Raw genomic sequence first — 15,529 nt, 5'->3', positions numbered from 1 at the left:
TTGGAAATTAATCAACTTCCCATGCCTTTTTCATAAGCTTAAGTATACAAATTCAATAACTTAGAATATTATGATGAATCAACTCTATTGAACTAAATTGCTTTTACTCGGTTAAGGTATATAGGTTTTTACTTGTTATACATAATTTTGTCATTGAACAAAGAATGTGGTACGAGTGAACGAAATGTTTTGTGTTTTGTTACTATGGTTGCAAAATTGCTTACGCCCGCACAGCTAAGGCGTAGAACGCTGAGCAACACAGTAGTTTACTGCGAGTTTTTTAACGCTAGGAATATTGTTCCAACACAATCATGACTAACAAAAAGGAAGACAGCGGTTGGGTATTTGACTCGTTAGTTGGTTTTTTGCAAGGTCCAATATGGTCTGCTCCATTGTTGACTTTTATCGAAGAAAAATCATTGAGTACGTAAAATCATTTTTCAACACTCGCATGTGCGTGCTTGTCAAATTTTAATGTCATTCCAAAAAACTAAAAATTTAAACTCCCACCTTATAAAAAATTTCAGTCTTTGAAGCAGACATTGAGGATGACCCTGAATATTGGAAAACCTATCAAGAATATAAAAATCTAGTAGACCTGCTACTGGGCTGTTTTATGGAAGATATGGGTATAAGTTCTGAATTATTCGAACACGCTTGTTCCGTAAATAAAACAGCAAGAATGCCAGTACAATTTCAACAGGTAATTATTAATCTATTTATATTGTGTATATTTGTTTAAACAATTTAGTAAATAAACCTTCTCCACCGAATCATTGCAGAATTTATTCGAGCAAATCTGGGCAGCTAATGAGTATAAAATTTTTAAAAGAATGATGATACAAAAAAATTTGGAGCTTCAATTGCAGGCTCTAAATATGATTGAGCAAAAATATGGACTCACTCCAGCTTCTTTGGTCTACGATTCGGATGAAAAGAACGACGAGTTAGTGATGGAGGAGCTGATTAAGTAAGTATATACTTCAGTGAAGATATGCAATATATTTGTATACATTTCTTTAACGACTCCTCGTTTATTTTGGAAAGTAAACGTATATTGGAAGAAGCGTCATTGGAGAAAGAAGAAGTGGATATTTCGGAGGAAGCTTTTCTCGAGGAGCGTGAACGTATTGCTACGGAATATCGTAACGAAAAAGCTTTGCTGGAAGAAGCTTTACGAACATCGTCGCCAGCTTCTCCCGCAACGTCATCGTCCGATCATCAGCCAAAATCATCATCGGTCGAACCGGTTGAAAGGCCCCCAGAAACCTCGGGGGAAAAACCGGATCTGCTGCAGTTCAGGCCAATAGAGGCTGCAGGAAAAAATATACTTGAGGATCAGACTGTAATAAAGCACTTTTATCACAGACACTTTAATGTGCTTACTTTGTTGAAAATTATTTTGTATAAATTGTTTTCTTTTTTAGGAAAAAAAGGAAGATATAAAGAAAGAGGACATGAAGAAGAGGCAGGATTATTTGAGGGAAAGACGAGACAAATTGGTAGCTTTGAAGAAGGAAGTTAGAAGCCAAAGATTGAAAAATAATGACTCGACTCGACCTTCCTCCGCGAGGCTATTGGCCGAAGCCACGGTTAAAGGCAATTTAGATCTGGATGATGTTCCAGAAAAAGTGGAGTCCTCGATCATTCAAATACGCAAAGCTTTAGCGGCGCGATTAAAGGCTGAGGTTGTAAATAAGTAGCTTCTAATACTTCCATTTTATTCGATTTTACATTAACATTTTGTAGTCTTGAAAACGTGAATATTATGTAATCTATTTGATACATTTTATGGTAAAATATGCGATGTATAATGAGCATAAAAATGTTATTCAAACCTGTTTATGTTTCTTCTTTTTATCGTTTGTAAGGAATGTATAGAATACTGTGGTCAAGGGTTTCAATAAAAGGTGTCGTTGAGAAAAAATGACGTAGACTATTATTGTTTAGCACATGATATTATTGATCATTAAAATATATATGTATATTTAAATACAAATGAATTTTTTTTTAATATATAGAGTAAATTATAAACTTCTTACGTTAGTAACAAATTCTTCACGTTTAATCCTATACTCTAAGTATAGGATGCAAAACCAATTAAAATTGTAAGATTAAAATCAATGAGTAAATGATATATAGTATCTTAATCACCAAATAGGAGATATTTTTATTTTTATCTCGCCTTCCGATAGTATTAACGCTTTTACCAAGCCAAAATATATGTCAACAAGAATATATTCTTGATTCCTTAAAAAAAACTATAACCATAATTGTTTTCCTTATAAAATAATTAATTTTCAAAGTACTTGTTGTAATGTAATAGTTAATATAATTGCATAAGAAATTGTCCCTTGATATTTTCTAAATAGGTGACAGTAACTATATAGGATTATACAAACAGGTCGTCACACGACTATATTAAGGCAGATTTTCATCGTGATAAAATTTCTGTTATTTCAAGATGAAAATGTTTAATCGTTAATTACGATAAGATGAATGTACTACTCGGTGTGAAGATTTGTACTTTTACAGTTTTATCAGTCTTTCCTTCTATTATATCATATCAGTCTTGCATCAGTAATCTATTTAATATTGCAAAGGTAACTCAACGATAAATAAACATTTATTGCAACTACGTGTCAGTCTGTCGAAAGTTTTGCAGATTTGTAAAATGTTATACATGTAAACGAGTAATAATAATTTCAAGATGATCTCCTCTTAATATCAATATGCATAGGTATATAATATACTCTCTAAAAACTAATGAGATATTAAAAATGTTAAGATATAATAATTATACAGTATATCTGCCAAGTAAAATAATAATCGTTATATTGCAAATCTCAACTCTTTCATCGTTAAAAATCAGTCTCTTACACGTTGTAATGTGACTCCTTTCAGTCTATAAGCTGGAGTGAAATATGATAAAGCATGAAAACGATGTCTTAGCGCGTCAATTTTACTTGAAATCATATGGAAGAAATATTATATCAACGTATAATGTTTATATCGAAGGAAGATATAATTAAAAGCGTGAAGGATTATTTAGGATGAGGGATCAACGGTTTCCATAGTGTTATTATCAGATTGTCCTTCGTTGAAGGACGTTAAAGGTACAATCACACCAATGTCTGATCTACGATTGATTGAAAGATCCTCGACTTGGTCTTCGGTGTTCGGTAGATCAATTTCGAGTTTAACATGCGACTGGATCACCGGGCTGGGGCTGCACCGAGGCTCTTCCGGAGGGATGAAATCGAGATCCTTCGATGACGATGTTTCCGTAGTTGCTTTAGCAGTCGAAGGCTCTTCCAGGGTCGTATTACAATTATCGCTTTCGCTTTCCGACAATCTACTATTGTTGTTGTAAATTCTACCGTTAATGTTACCGCCAATTCCGTAAGGGAAGCACGCGCTGCTGCTACTGCTATTACTAGTGGTGGCGCCACTAGCGGCTCGTTTTAAAGGTCTCGAAGTGGTAATCCCTAGGCTGTTTACCTTCTCGTAGAGGGTCCTAGATGGCACACCATACTTACGCGATGCCTTCGGAGTGGTCATTCCTGATCGGACAGCTTCAATGGCGGCCATCATATCTTCTCGCGTGTACTGCTTATAGCGTTTCCAGTTTTGCTTTTGCACCGTTGACGAGGATTTTCCTCCACCTGATGTAATTTCGCAAATAACATAATTATACTCAATAATATTAATAGAACAATAAACCCACAACTTACTTGATCTTGTGGCGTTACGCTGGGATTGCGGTTGTGTTTTGGTTTCGGGCTCACCGGTCACAAGGGTATCCATGTAAGAGCTGCTACCTTGCTCGGAATATGACAGATCCAAACTGTTTCGCCTATCCGTATCACTTCCCGCAGACCCATTACCATTAACGGATATGTTGCTCTCGTAATTATCCCCACTTTCTGTATCTCCTTGCGTATTTTGGCCGAGAACATTTCTCAAAATCAGAGTTTCGCGACTCATCAACATTTTAGACAGTTTCTTGCATTTCAGTGGAGAAGTGTTGTTACAATTATTCTCGTACGACGGGTCTGACGTAGACTGCGAAGTTGATCTCTGTTCATTTTGTAAATAGGATTGTCTAAGTAAAGATAACGTGCGAATAGTAGCTTGATCTGCCTGAGTCTCTTCGGCCTGAAGACCAGCGCCAGCGAGGTGGCTGTAAGCATTTGCAATGGAGTGTGCTGGAGAGGTTAGTTGTTCGGTATTTTGTGGAGCTACACTGGATGATCTCGAACAAGTCGGGGACGGTCTTGAAGCTTCTTCTTCACAAAAGTCATGTAAAATCTTTTCCCCTACGAGACCTTTTACCTGTGGAGACAAATTCAAAAAATCTCGCGTAAAAGAGTTATCTTGATAATATTATTACTTTGTATAAGAATTTATTTAACATCTGCAAAGCTTCGATTCTCTTCTAACCTTCAATTGCGCGGCTACTTTCAGCAGATTGCCGAGTTGATCGTGCAGCACACTTATCTCTCCCCGATACATATATTCCAAAATGATTTTCAAGTCGTTGTATTTTATGTCGTGTAGAACGACAACGGGATGTTTGCAAGGCACACTGTTGAAGATACATTGGAAATATGGAGAGCAAGCTGCAAGGACCAATTTGTGACATTTCACGAGGATTCCGTTCTCCACCACTAAGGTCACGTCGGTAAAAGCCTCGCTTAGCAGCAGCTCGTCGAACAGACTCATGAGATTTGGTCCATGATTGTTCCAACGCAGTCGATACTGCGGTGAAGTTGTACCCATCATTGCGAATCTACGATCAGAACATTTGCGAAGCATAACGATTAATTATTATCAATAAGAATCAAGCAGGAACGCGAGTATAGTGTATGCAAAAATACTGCACTGTTATACATACAAACTCAATTTAAAAGTTTAGGTACACTTAAATATCTAGAAAAAAGTAAGATTTTGTAAATAATAAACAAGGTACGTTATTGTGAGTACTTAAAAAGAGCAACTCCGTGAATGGATTTGTAAGACCTTTAAAAGTACCTCGAAGGTCATATAAAGGAAGCAATAATTTTTTAAAATACAAACCTTTATTATAGTTTCCTATTCTTCCAATTAGCCTTGGCAGCTTTCCAAAACGCTATAATTTTTTTTGTAATGCACTACTGTACTAGTGCACTACAATTAGAGAGATAAAACATGTTTGCCTCATTTCAGCTAGTTGCACCAGTAGTCTAACGCGAAAATAACAAACTCTACATAAATTTATTTGTTCATTCAATTTTTCCGTAGCTATTTAGAGTTAAAATTGCATTTAGATGTGGGATTGTCTCAAGCAGTGTGTGCACAGATGACACACATACACGCGCATAGTGGCTTATCAACACATATTTTGAAATCGAAATATCTAGCGAACGACTAGAAAATATGATAAATTCATAGTGTTTTGGAAAGCTCTCGAGCTCAGGTACAAGAGCCTACGATAAAAAATAGAAGGTTCTATTTAAAAAAATCATCGTGACCTACGTATGACCTTCATGGTAGTCTTCAAGGTCATATAAATAAAATCAAAAGATTGCTCATTTTGAGTGCTGGAAAAGCACCCTAGTTATTTTGTACGAAACCTTACCTTTCTCGAGCTATTTGCGTAAACGTACTTTTAACTCATCCTGTATATTGGAGGCCGTCTACTTATACAGCGAGTCGACTACTGAATCTCGCTCGGCTCAGAAGCGCTTCTTGTTTCACTGCGAAATTTATTCATTGACTACGCAAAATCTCTTGCATTTTTTCTACCAATGCATTATTAACAAAGGGCTAGTTTTAAATCTACTACTGCGCGCGCCATCTATTGGAATGCGCCCGAAGGAGTGGTGGGGGTTAGGAAAAACTGAAAAACCTCTCTTGGGTCTGATCTCCATCGTGCGTCAGCTGCATCATCCCTTCCATTTCCGACGCAACCCAGTATGACGTCATATTACGCGATCGGACAGATTAATTCACTCGCACGATTATATATATATATATATATGACGAAAAACAATTTTCCATGCAGCAGTAGTGTACAAAGAAGGGGTGCAGGAGAGGAGCAAAGAAATTTGAGAAAGAATTTCTCCAGGCGTTAGTCACATTTGGCATTTTCGTCTAATTAGTGCGTCTGCATGCCAAATGATCTTATCGTTAGCGTTGCTATCTCCAAAATTACCATACTCAAAAATTCGTGCAGGAGCAAAGTTAAATACACATAAACACTAAAAAAATATATTAAGAAACTGTAATAAGAAATATACTTGGAAGAAACCAAAAATACTTACCAGGTTTTGAAAGAAATTTCACGTGAAATCGTTGATGACGTGTTGCAGCGGAACGTTGACGGAATTCTCATAGGAGGATCAGAGAGATTGGCAGTGTAGGATGTGTGCGTGTATGCGCGTGTGTGCGTGCACCCTACGATCGTCAGAGTATCGCATGGAAACAAATGTGGATTTTCCGATGAAAATCATACGGGGATGCAGAGTCGGAGGCTCGAATAATCAAACAATGCGGCGTTTTTCAAATGACACTTGCGATCGAAGTTGGTTCGAGAACTCCAGGGCCCGGTGAAAGTTTTGTTATTCGGTTATTCGCGCAAACCAGGAGAAATTGGGCCCGTTTTCCACACTGAGCGGATACGAAAGGACACGCTGGCAGGACGGAATAGGCGAATGGGGAAAAGCCGAAGAGTACGAGGAGCCGCTGCGCAGTTTTTTCACGCAGTTGGAGGAGAGACGGGGGCGAAACGCCCCACCCTTGTCTGGTCCGCGTGGAAAGGCTCCGAAATAAGAGGCGACGGCAGCGCCTTCCTTCGCCCAGCGTTTTCCACGCGACGAGGAAAAAGGGGCCCCCTGAGCCAACTATATATTTTACTGCGCGGGTTCTTTTTGAAGGCGCGCGGCTGGGCTGACGACGGAGAAAGAGAGGTGGCGCTGGAGCGAGGAGGGGGGAGGGGGGGGGGGAGGGTAAGAGACAGGAAACCTATTCCTATATACGCAACTCTTCGACCACTGACGTCTCTCCTGAACGCTGCGAGCGCTTCGAGCGACTCGTTTTGGGGGTGGGACGACACGCGTAGTGCTAACACTGCTTGTGCCAGCCATCCCAGGGCCGTGTCAACTCCGGGCGCTCCACTATAATAAATTTCCAAATTATCACTCCTTCTCTCGCTATTATAAATACACAAATTTATACACATGAAATTTTCAAAAAACAATGCAATATAAAATATAATTTTCTTCGATTCTACTAATTTTATTTTCTTGTTGTTTCCACCCTTCCCGTACAATGGTCGCGCAAATTTTTGCCATCGAATACAAAACGGTTTGACAAATTTTTGAAGCGTTATAAGGATTTCTGTTCGAGACAGCTTGGCCGTTGACTCCTCTTTGGCCCTGCACAAAGGAACCAATAGATGCTTTCCAGATTATGCATTCAGAGGGAAGGATTAAGCGTGAGGGCTTGGCAGGTCTTTCAAGCGATTGGCTCATCCACTCGTAGATCACATTTCATACAATATAGTTACGTTCTCTATCGAATCTATATAATTAAAACAATGGAACAAAAATACTACGTTACAATTTTGCAATAATACAAAAATCAAGAATTAAATGCTAGATATTTACAAGAAAAAAGAAACTGTTTAACAAAGCACATTGATAAGTTTTAAAGAAGTAAATAAAAATAAATTACACACCCTAAAATCTTTTATTTCAAGTCGGCGTGTCAGAGGTGTCGAAGAAAGAAAAAAAGTCAGACGCGCTTTGTGCAACGCGATCGTGCAGATGGTGATGGTCCCGACGGAGGAAAAACTGCTTTCTCGTACGGCCCTGAACGTTACGCGCCATGAGTAGGCCGTCAAGGCGCTTTTCTAGCTGCTAACCTGATCTAGGACTAGGATAGCACGAAAACCGTACGGCCGTTTGACTGGAGCTGGAGAGGCAAGATTCTCTCTCACCAACACACAGAAAGGATGGAACGACAGGCATGTGCGTGGAAATGCGGTAGAAAAAAAACTCTCACAGCGATTCGACCGGGAAAGGCACTCGGGTGCATCTGTGTGCAGCAACACAACTTCAACACCCCTATTTACCAAGGCCATTTTCCCTCGGCCCTACCATCTTTTTTATAACTTCGGCTCCTAGGCAAGGGTTTTTCTAGGGCCGTATCTTCGGATTTAACAACATCAATGCGTTTCCTGCGTGGCACCTGTTACCCTGCCTCATTCGCTTCAATATCCTCCCATTGCAGACTCTGCAAACCTTACTTTCACCTTTGAACATTATCGTCGATGATTATTCGCGTTCTGGTCTCATATAAAAAAAATCCCAATCACTCAAAAAATTTCTCCTTCTCGAATTTCCATCTTCATCCTTTATCAACTAATTAATTAGACTAAGAAAGAAGAAATATTGACTCTGATTATAAATTATAATTCTTGGCACACCGGAAGAGCATTGAGACTTCGTTAGTTGACTCAACAATGACCGAGTTTGGATAGAGGGGGGGGGGGGGGGAGGAGATAGTAAGAGCAAAAAAAAGGAATTGCTATAGCAGGCAAGTGAATGTGCGTATAAAATCGAGCCGAACACCGGTTACTGAACGGTAATAAAAAAAAGGATTCGGGCCCGCAGAGTCAAGGCTTCGAGCGTATTGAAGTAGTTTTTCCGTGAATCGGTGACTTGCCAGAAATAACACTAAATTGCTCACTGGAGGCCCTTGACGCAGGATACGGCGGACGGAGTTTCTGTTTTATATCGTCCTAAAAAAGTGTATAGGTATAGTATGAAGCGAAGCTTGAGAATATTTTGAGGGATATAGGAATATTTCAGGGGACACTGTTGGAGTTATTGGTGCGGTGTATATTGTAAATCATTTTGCAAGTAGGCCGTAAACTGTTTAGTCTTAGTTTAGTATATATATATATATATATATAGCTATTATAGATTATTGATATACCGGGTAGTAAACAGGGCAAGAGCTATAAGTTTGACCAGGAGATTCGAGCGAAAGGATATTTGACTCTTTAATGCGAGGCGATGTTGGAAAGCCGACGGGATGATTCGTAAAACTAAGATCACAATGGATTATTTTGCGGTACGTGATTTTCAATAGACAAAAAGAGCGAGTGAGTTGGAGGATAGTTCATTGGCCAAAGAAGTCGTTGAACGAGGAGCCTGAGGAGGGCCCAGTGAGCCCAGTCCATCGACCACGGGGTTGTCGAACGGCGGAAGTACGCAAATAGAAACCAGTTTCTCTTTTATAGCGAGCCACGCATCTGCGGGAGTCCTCCTCTCTTCTGCGAAAGTGTTACAAGGTCACTGCTGACACAATGCAGTTGCAATTCCTTGTAATACCACCTGACACTGTGCTGTATATATGTGTATATGAAGACCAACGAGATTGAAAATAGTAACAGTGGAATATTATTGCAGATATACAATGATTGTATTAACACATTTATGAAAAGGAATAAGTTTTATCAGCCTCCATCCTCTATATTAGTCCTGGTTGTGATGAAGCAAGAATTTATTAAATTTTCTTTTCTATGCATAGGCAAATGTATACTGTAAGAATCTAAGGAAAAATTATTGCAAAAATCAATGTCAATTATCGTAAACAACGAGATGACAAATTTATAAAAAACAAATATTACAAATATACAGAAAGCTAACCAAATCACGCTAAATCCTTAAACAAACATTCAAATCTCCATGTCCTTTTTCAAACCTACGCATAATTTAGTAATAATTTATCAAATTTCCCACAATTAAATAACACGATATACCAATCAAACTAACCACTAATAAAAAAAGGAATTGTCCACGAATCTCGAGAGAATAGTGATGCAAAAACTAACAGACGAAAGGACGAGTCGAAAATATAAGGAAGTTTCCGTGCAGAATGAAATAAAGTTGCGTGATGGTCGTGTAATTTTTTGTCCACGCGGATGCAAGTTTTTAGGAGGTCGTAGGAGCGGAGAAAAAGGTCCGTAGTCTCGTGCGTGAGAGAGATGAGGCATTTGTGTGCGTGAGCTTAGCGACGTAGGTTAGAGGGGAGTATAGTGATAGAGTGGGTGGGGGGGGGGGGGGGCGAAGGGTAGGATAGGCCCTCGCGTCAGATCTACGGACGCATTAACGGACACACTGACGTAGAGTCAGAGTGTCGGTGGTTTTTCCGAGTGTGAGTGCACGTGCGTGAGTGCGTGCGTGGAGAGGACGCAGGGGACGACGGACGGACGGACGGACGGGGTTCCTCCGGCGTAGATGCAGTTTTAGAAAACGGTGCACACACGTGGCAACATCGCACTGGGGCTGACATTCCACGTGATCAAAACCGGTTTGCGGGTTGCCGACCTACTAACACTTCTCTAATGCAGATAAACCCACGCCCTACATATAGGGTAGATACTCCGCCACTTCTTTTTTATTGCGAGCCACAGGGCGATGCACCACTCTTCCTTGCTCTCCGTCAACCTTCCGAGCCCACAATGCCTACGGCAACCTCTTCAAAATTCTCCCCGAGTCAGGTTGATACTCCATTGTTTCCGCTTCCAACTACCATAAGAAAAAAACTCAAAATTTGCATTTCACGCTTTCCCCCCCGATTCTAAAACCGCTGGGAACCCATCTATATAGCTTCGACCGTATACCGATCGACCAACGGCTCTCGATAATGTTTTTCACAAAGTTGATAAGAGGGATTCGATAAAGCACGCCGGTTTCTATATTCTTGTATGTTGTATTCATACATATACGCGTTTTGTTACAAGATATCAAAGGAATAATGATGAATTTGTAAAAATATGCTATAACTTGATTAATTTTAATCTATAATTATCGATAATATTTTCCACGAAGATTGATTTAATTTACGATGACAAAAAGTGTCTTATTGCGCTGAATAATTGCGAGTAATTCAACGACAGATGTTAAAGAGCTAAGCCTCGCCTAACTGTATAGTGTGAATTTTTGTCCAATTTGACCCGGCGCGGCAGCTGAGGGAACAATCGTCAACCTGTTCCAGGTATATTTTACGCAATGTTTTAGGAATAGACGAAATAGCGAAAAAAAGGGACGAAAACTGCGGTACTTTACGTTCGCAGCTGCTGTTTTATATCAGCTGCTGCATATTAGGCGCAGAGGGTCTATTTCCGTACAAGCAAGGTGTTCTAAAATTGTATAGATGCTTAGAATGATTGCATCGACGCGATATGCCAAATATATTGACAATTTCTTCGCTTTGAGTCTTTTTTCTATTTCAATTGCTCGTGACAAATATAATTTTATATACTAAACAACAATCACAATATTTATTACATTAATTCATCCACATAATCGATACAACCACACATATACATATAGAATACAAAATAAATTCGACTTTCAGTCCGAACACTGCAGGTGCAAACCTCGAAGGTAGCTTAATCCAACGTACACAGGGGCCGGTAAAATCGATTTACGCCATCCCTATACACTTCTCCTACGTTATTATTGAGAAAAGTCCATGGAAAAGTTTTTTTCCCCTATGACTAATCAGAAATGATGGAATTAGAGTCGGTGAGGGGAGGCCTGGAGTCCTAACGCGATTGATATATATATGTATAAGATTGGAAAAAGAATAAAATTGGTGTTGCGCGCGAGGAGCTCGGAAGGATTGCACTTGACGCGTAAAGAAGAGGACGAGGGGTGAGAGAGGGGGAGGAGGGGATATAGGAGAAGGTGGAACATGGGCAAGGTGCTCATCACAGATGGAGAATAGATGGATACTTTTCCCCATTATACGCGAGTAACAATATATCAGCAGGTAACTGAACATCGATCAGGGGTCTCTGTGTGCACGGTCAATGGCCTCTAGTGCAGTAAAGGGCAAGGCCACCTTATGCACTCATACAGACGCAGGAGAAGAGACATGGACGCAAATCTCACTGTGTCCGAAGCTTCGGGCGTTTTCGAAAGGACTCAAAAGGCAACCGTTTCATAAAGCGACGAGCGCTCTTTGGAACCTGTTTCTTTTTATATGGCTGCCAGCATTATCCAGCTCGATCGACCACTAGGGCCCACGCATACGTGTCAAAACGAAGCTGCTATATGTTAGACATATATATATATATATATATATATATATGCATTCAAAGCTTTCACTATGATAATTCCAGTGATATCGATTTCCATAAAATCTATATTTATATATGAATAATATTATAGACGAATTTCTCTTGAAACAGAAAATTCTGCACTCTATATATATATATATATATATATATATATATATATAGCGTAACGTGTATTATCACCTACTTCGAAAATAAGCATCCCGGTGAGGTATTTAGGGTAGTCCTACGCTGAAACGCGCTTAAAGTAGAAGTGTATACACAGTTGTATCGCAGGGGACCGTAGATACCGTACATATGCAATATAGATACAAGTGGGTCTGCGAGTTTTTCTCTTCCACGAACGTATTACGATTTAGGAAACAGATAGGGCAATCATGGAAACCTCGCTATCGGTAGTCACGATGAACAAACAATCCATATGCTCCTTCGTCACTTTGCTTGCCATAGATAGTGCAGAACGTTGGTAGACTTATCATCGGAACGCTTTTTTTCTCCTGTTTTTTTTTCTACGCTCAGAGTTATAATATGCTATATATATACAGTGGACTTTATTTTTTGATCAAGATCATGCCATCACCGTCCTGTACATATATATATAGACTTATTGCTAATAAACATCACGTGGTACCAAGTTGAAAAAAGGGTGGATCGATTTTGTCGTATTTTTATTTGTTGGTTCGGGGTATCTGTACGGTCGAGCAACGATCATCTCACATGCGCAGCGTTCGCATGGATTAGCCGGGGCGAGCAGGATGCACCCTGGCGAGATCAGAGTGGTAGATAGGAAGGAGGTTAGCATGGCCACGTAGGCCAGCGGAGAGACCAGCTCGAATACGGAATTTCTTTGGATGGCGCAACAGGACAAAGATTCACCTTGCCACCGTCGCATTCCTCGTCCTTTTGCCCCACCGCCCTCCATCTATTCAAAAGCTCGCTTGACTGCAACCACATCTACATAAGCCCTTTTACGTGCGATCAGCTCCGATTAACGCACGCATATACGCGCACGCTTCCTCCTCGTCGCGCGGGGCACCACACTCTTTTCCTCTCTTCAGCCAGAGTTCACGTTTCAAACCTTTATCTTGTATATACCTCTTTCCTGCGTTTTTTTAGATAACGCGAGTCCATTGGAATCTAGAGACTGGTATCTTTTAGTTTTCCTCTCTTTATCTTTCTTAAGAAATATGTACAGAAGCTTTTCAAGTTTGCGAGAAAATTTGATACATTTTTATTTTATTTTTTTCACGATTATTTTGTTCTTTATTTTGTGGAATTTTTTGTGGTTTGTTAACTGTGTGCAATTTGAGGTAAATGTAGCGATTAGAGAATGTGTAATAGTGTATATATGATTATCAGTAGTACCTATATTGGTGAATTTTGTAATTTTTTATGGAAATTTTTGCAAAAGCTTCCTATCCATCAGTTGGCGAGGAAATTTTCAAACTCCAGCATATATTTTTTTTAACTTTTTATTCTTCAGTTCGTACACACACACACATACAATGTTTCGCCGTTGCACGCTGGGGAGACTGTGAATTTTTTGTCGTGGGATGCGTTAGAGATATAAATGTAGTATATACTGGCTGATGCGTTGGAGTTGAAAGTTTTTCTTTACATAGGGCTCCTTTCCTTGGCCCTGCAATTTTCTCACGGCCATTGGCCCGAAACGTTCATCCCCCGCACGGCATATACTATATGCTCACCCTAAATTCTGTTTGTGTGCGACTCGCCCGAACCTCTCGAGTCTGTGTAAGTCACATATGTGGAGCTGTGCGGCATGGCGGCTGCCCCTCGACCCACTTACAAATAGACAAATATGCTAGACTCCAAATGAATGAACGCTACTCAAGCATATATAAAACTGCACAAGATTTTTTCAACCATTTTCTCAAATCTCTTTCATTTCTCGAATAATACAAAAATTTGCGGTAAACAATTTTGCAAAATTGCAAGGATTCCATAATAAAGTATAAAGTTTTTATTTTTTACTGAGATTTAAATTTAAAATGGTAATCTTCATATATAGAAAAATTAGCCTACGGCTGCTGTAATTCTACACATGTTTTGCCTTGGTATAATATATATGTATATATACGTATTTCTTTCACGAAAAGAATGAAAATAAACATATAGTTCACTTGGAACTGCAAGAGTATTGTTTTATTTTATTCTACGAGCAAGAGAGAGAGAGAGAGAGAGAATTGATTGTGCGCGATTTACACAGAGTTATATATATATATATATATATAAACACGACTAGTTTTTATTTATGGTCAATTCACATAAAGCGAGCTAGAGGCGTGTTCGGTATATGTGGGAAACACGCACTCATCGGGAAAGGGCCAACAAGCAGATAGATTATATTATAGATATTGGGCGTGGTGGCAATTTTCGTCAACACATACTCATGCACGAAGCCCCTCGTTCTTTCCTCACGAATCGCCGAGGCGACCCACACACAGGCTAGAAAAAATGACGTAGACGATTCGAGAGAGGGAGAGTGGTGGGGGGTGGGGGCTGACACACATGTGAATGCGTATGCACACGTTGCCATATACTCCACAGGACATTGCCTCGTTCTACATACGTATGTGTGTGTGTGTGTGTGTGTATTTGGCCGATTCTATAGCAATAGATAGGCTAGTGTGCGTTGCCGCACGCTCTGTTACAACTACCAACTCGCTATTCTCTATGCATTGGCGTATATTCCAAACGACGAACTATTATTAGAAACCCTGTAGCCATTTCTCTCTCTCTCTCTCTCTCTCTCTCTCGCTCTCGCTCTTTCCTCACGGAAAATTGGTTGTTCCGTCGGTCATTCCACGCTCGCTACGAGCAACAACGAGAGTAAACAGTTTGACGCAAGGAACGAATCGCGTAGATTATTTTAGCTGCTAAAATATCCATAAGAGCTTTGGGAAGCTTGAAAATATGATGTATATAGTATAGCGAATAAATGAAAAAATGCTGAAGAAAAGCGATTGGTGTAGGTAGATCGGAGAATGAATTTCGAGGTCCCACATGAAAAATTTAGCAAAGGCAGCATTCTCACGGAAATAATTTCCACGCATCCCGCATGAAAATCTCATAATAGGTGAAGAACCCCATGGAGATTTAGCATGGGCCCTTTGAGGCCCGAGCCATTTATTTAAGCATAGCACGGTCTAACTGCATGTTCGGAGGAGGAAGGGATCGTTTGGGACGAGGGAGGCTTTATCGGTCTATGCCTAACACAGAATGCAAGCTAGCGAGAGGCTGGCGAGGGTGGGGGAAGACGAGGAAAATTTATCGCGAAGAATATCGTCGTCGTAGCAGCATGGCTGCTGCTGTTGAGAACCGGGAGTGGTGAAGGGGGAGGGGGGGGAGGGGAGGGTGAAAGAAAATGCGGAC

The 15,529-nt window shown here is 40.0% G+C and overlaps 2 protein-coding genes across 2 annotated transcripts; one reads left to right on the top strand and one right to left on the bottom strand.

Moving 5' to 3' along the window:
• The first annotated feature begins 254 nt into the window (after positions 1–254).
• Positions 255–1,917, top strand: LOC136782511 (cilia- and flagella-associated protein 36). The gene is made up of 5 exons (XM_066741982.1): positions 255–423; positions 528–703; positions 783–970; positions 1,048–1,345; positions 1,428–1,917. The coding sequence occupies exons 1-5, from the start codon at positions 312–314 to the stop codon at positions 1,701–1,703; spliced, it is 1,050 nt and encodes a 349-aa protein (XP_066598079.1). The 5' UTR covers positions 255–311; the 3' UTR covers positions 1,704–1,917.
• A 58-nt stretch (positions 1,918–1,975) lies between these two features.
• Positions 1,976–4,822, bottom strand: LOC136782667 (protein tramtrack, alpha isoform-like). The gene is made up of 3 exons (XM_066742267.1): positions 4,444–4,822; positions 3,735–4,335; positions 1,976–3,665 (listed from the first exon to the last, which is right to left on the bottom strand). The coding sequence occupies exons 1-3, from the start codon at positions 4,816–4,818 to the stop codon at positions 3,049–3,051; spliced, it is 1,593 nt and encodes a 530-aa protein (XP_066598364.1). The 5' UTR covers positions 4,819–4,822; the 3' UTR covers positions 1,976–3,048.
• Positions 4,823–15,529: the final 10,707 nt, after the last annotated feature.

Source organism: Prorops nasuta, unplaced genomic scaffold (assembly GCF_024137725.1).
Source record: "Prorops nasuta isolate Cenicafe-Biocafe unplaced genomic scaffold, Cenicafe_Pnas_1.2 PNAS00027, whole genome shotgun sequence".
NCBI lineage: Eukaryota > Metazoa > Arthropoda > Insecta > Hymenoptera > Bethylidae > Prorops > Prorops nasuta.
This window is presented reverse-complemented; position numbering and strand designations above follow the sequence as displayed.

Excerpts from the sequence above, each read along its gene's own strand:
- LOC136782511 (XM_066741982.1), top strand. The coding sequence starts at position 312 with ATGACTAACAAAAAGGAAGACAGCGGTTGGGTATTTGACTCGTTAGTT. Across the intron at positions 424-527 it reads TATCGAAGAAAAATCATTGA|TCTTTGAAGCAGACATTGAG; the intron begins GTACGTAAAATC and ends AAAAAATTTCAG. Across the intron at positions 704-782 it reads TGCCAGTACAATTTCAACAG|AATTTATTCGAGCAAATCTG; the intron begins GTAATTATTAAT and ends GAATCATTGCAG.
- LOC136782667 (XM_066742267.1), bottom strand. The coding sequence starts at position 4,818 with ATGCTTCGCAAATGTTCTGATCGTAGATTCGCAATGATGGGTACAACT. Across the intron at positions 4,336-4,443 it reads AAGTAGCCGCGCAATTGAAG|GTAAAAGGTCTCGTAGGGGA; the intron begins GTTAGAAGAGAA and ends TTGTCTCCACAG. Across the intron at positions 3,666-3,734 it reads GCGTAACGCCACAAGATCAA|GTGGAGGAAAATCCTCGTCA; the intron begins GTAAGTTGTGGG and ends AAATTACATCAG.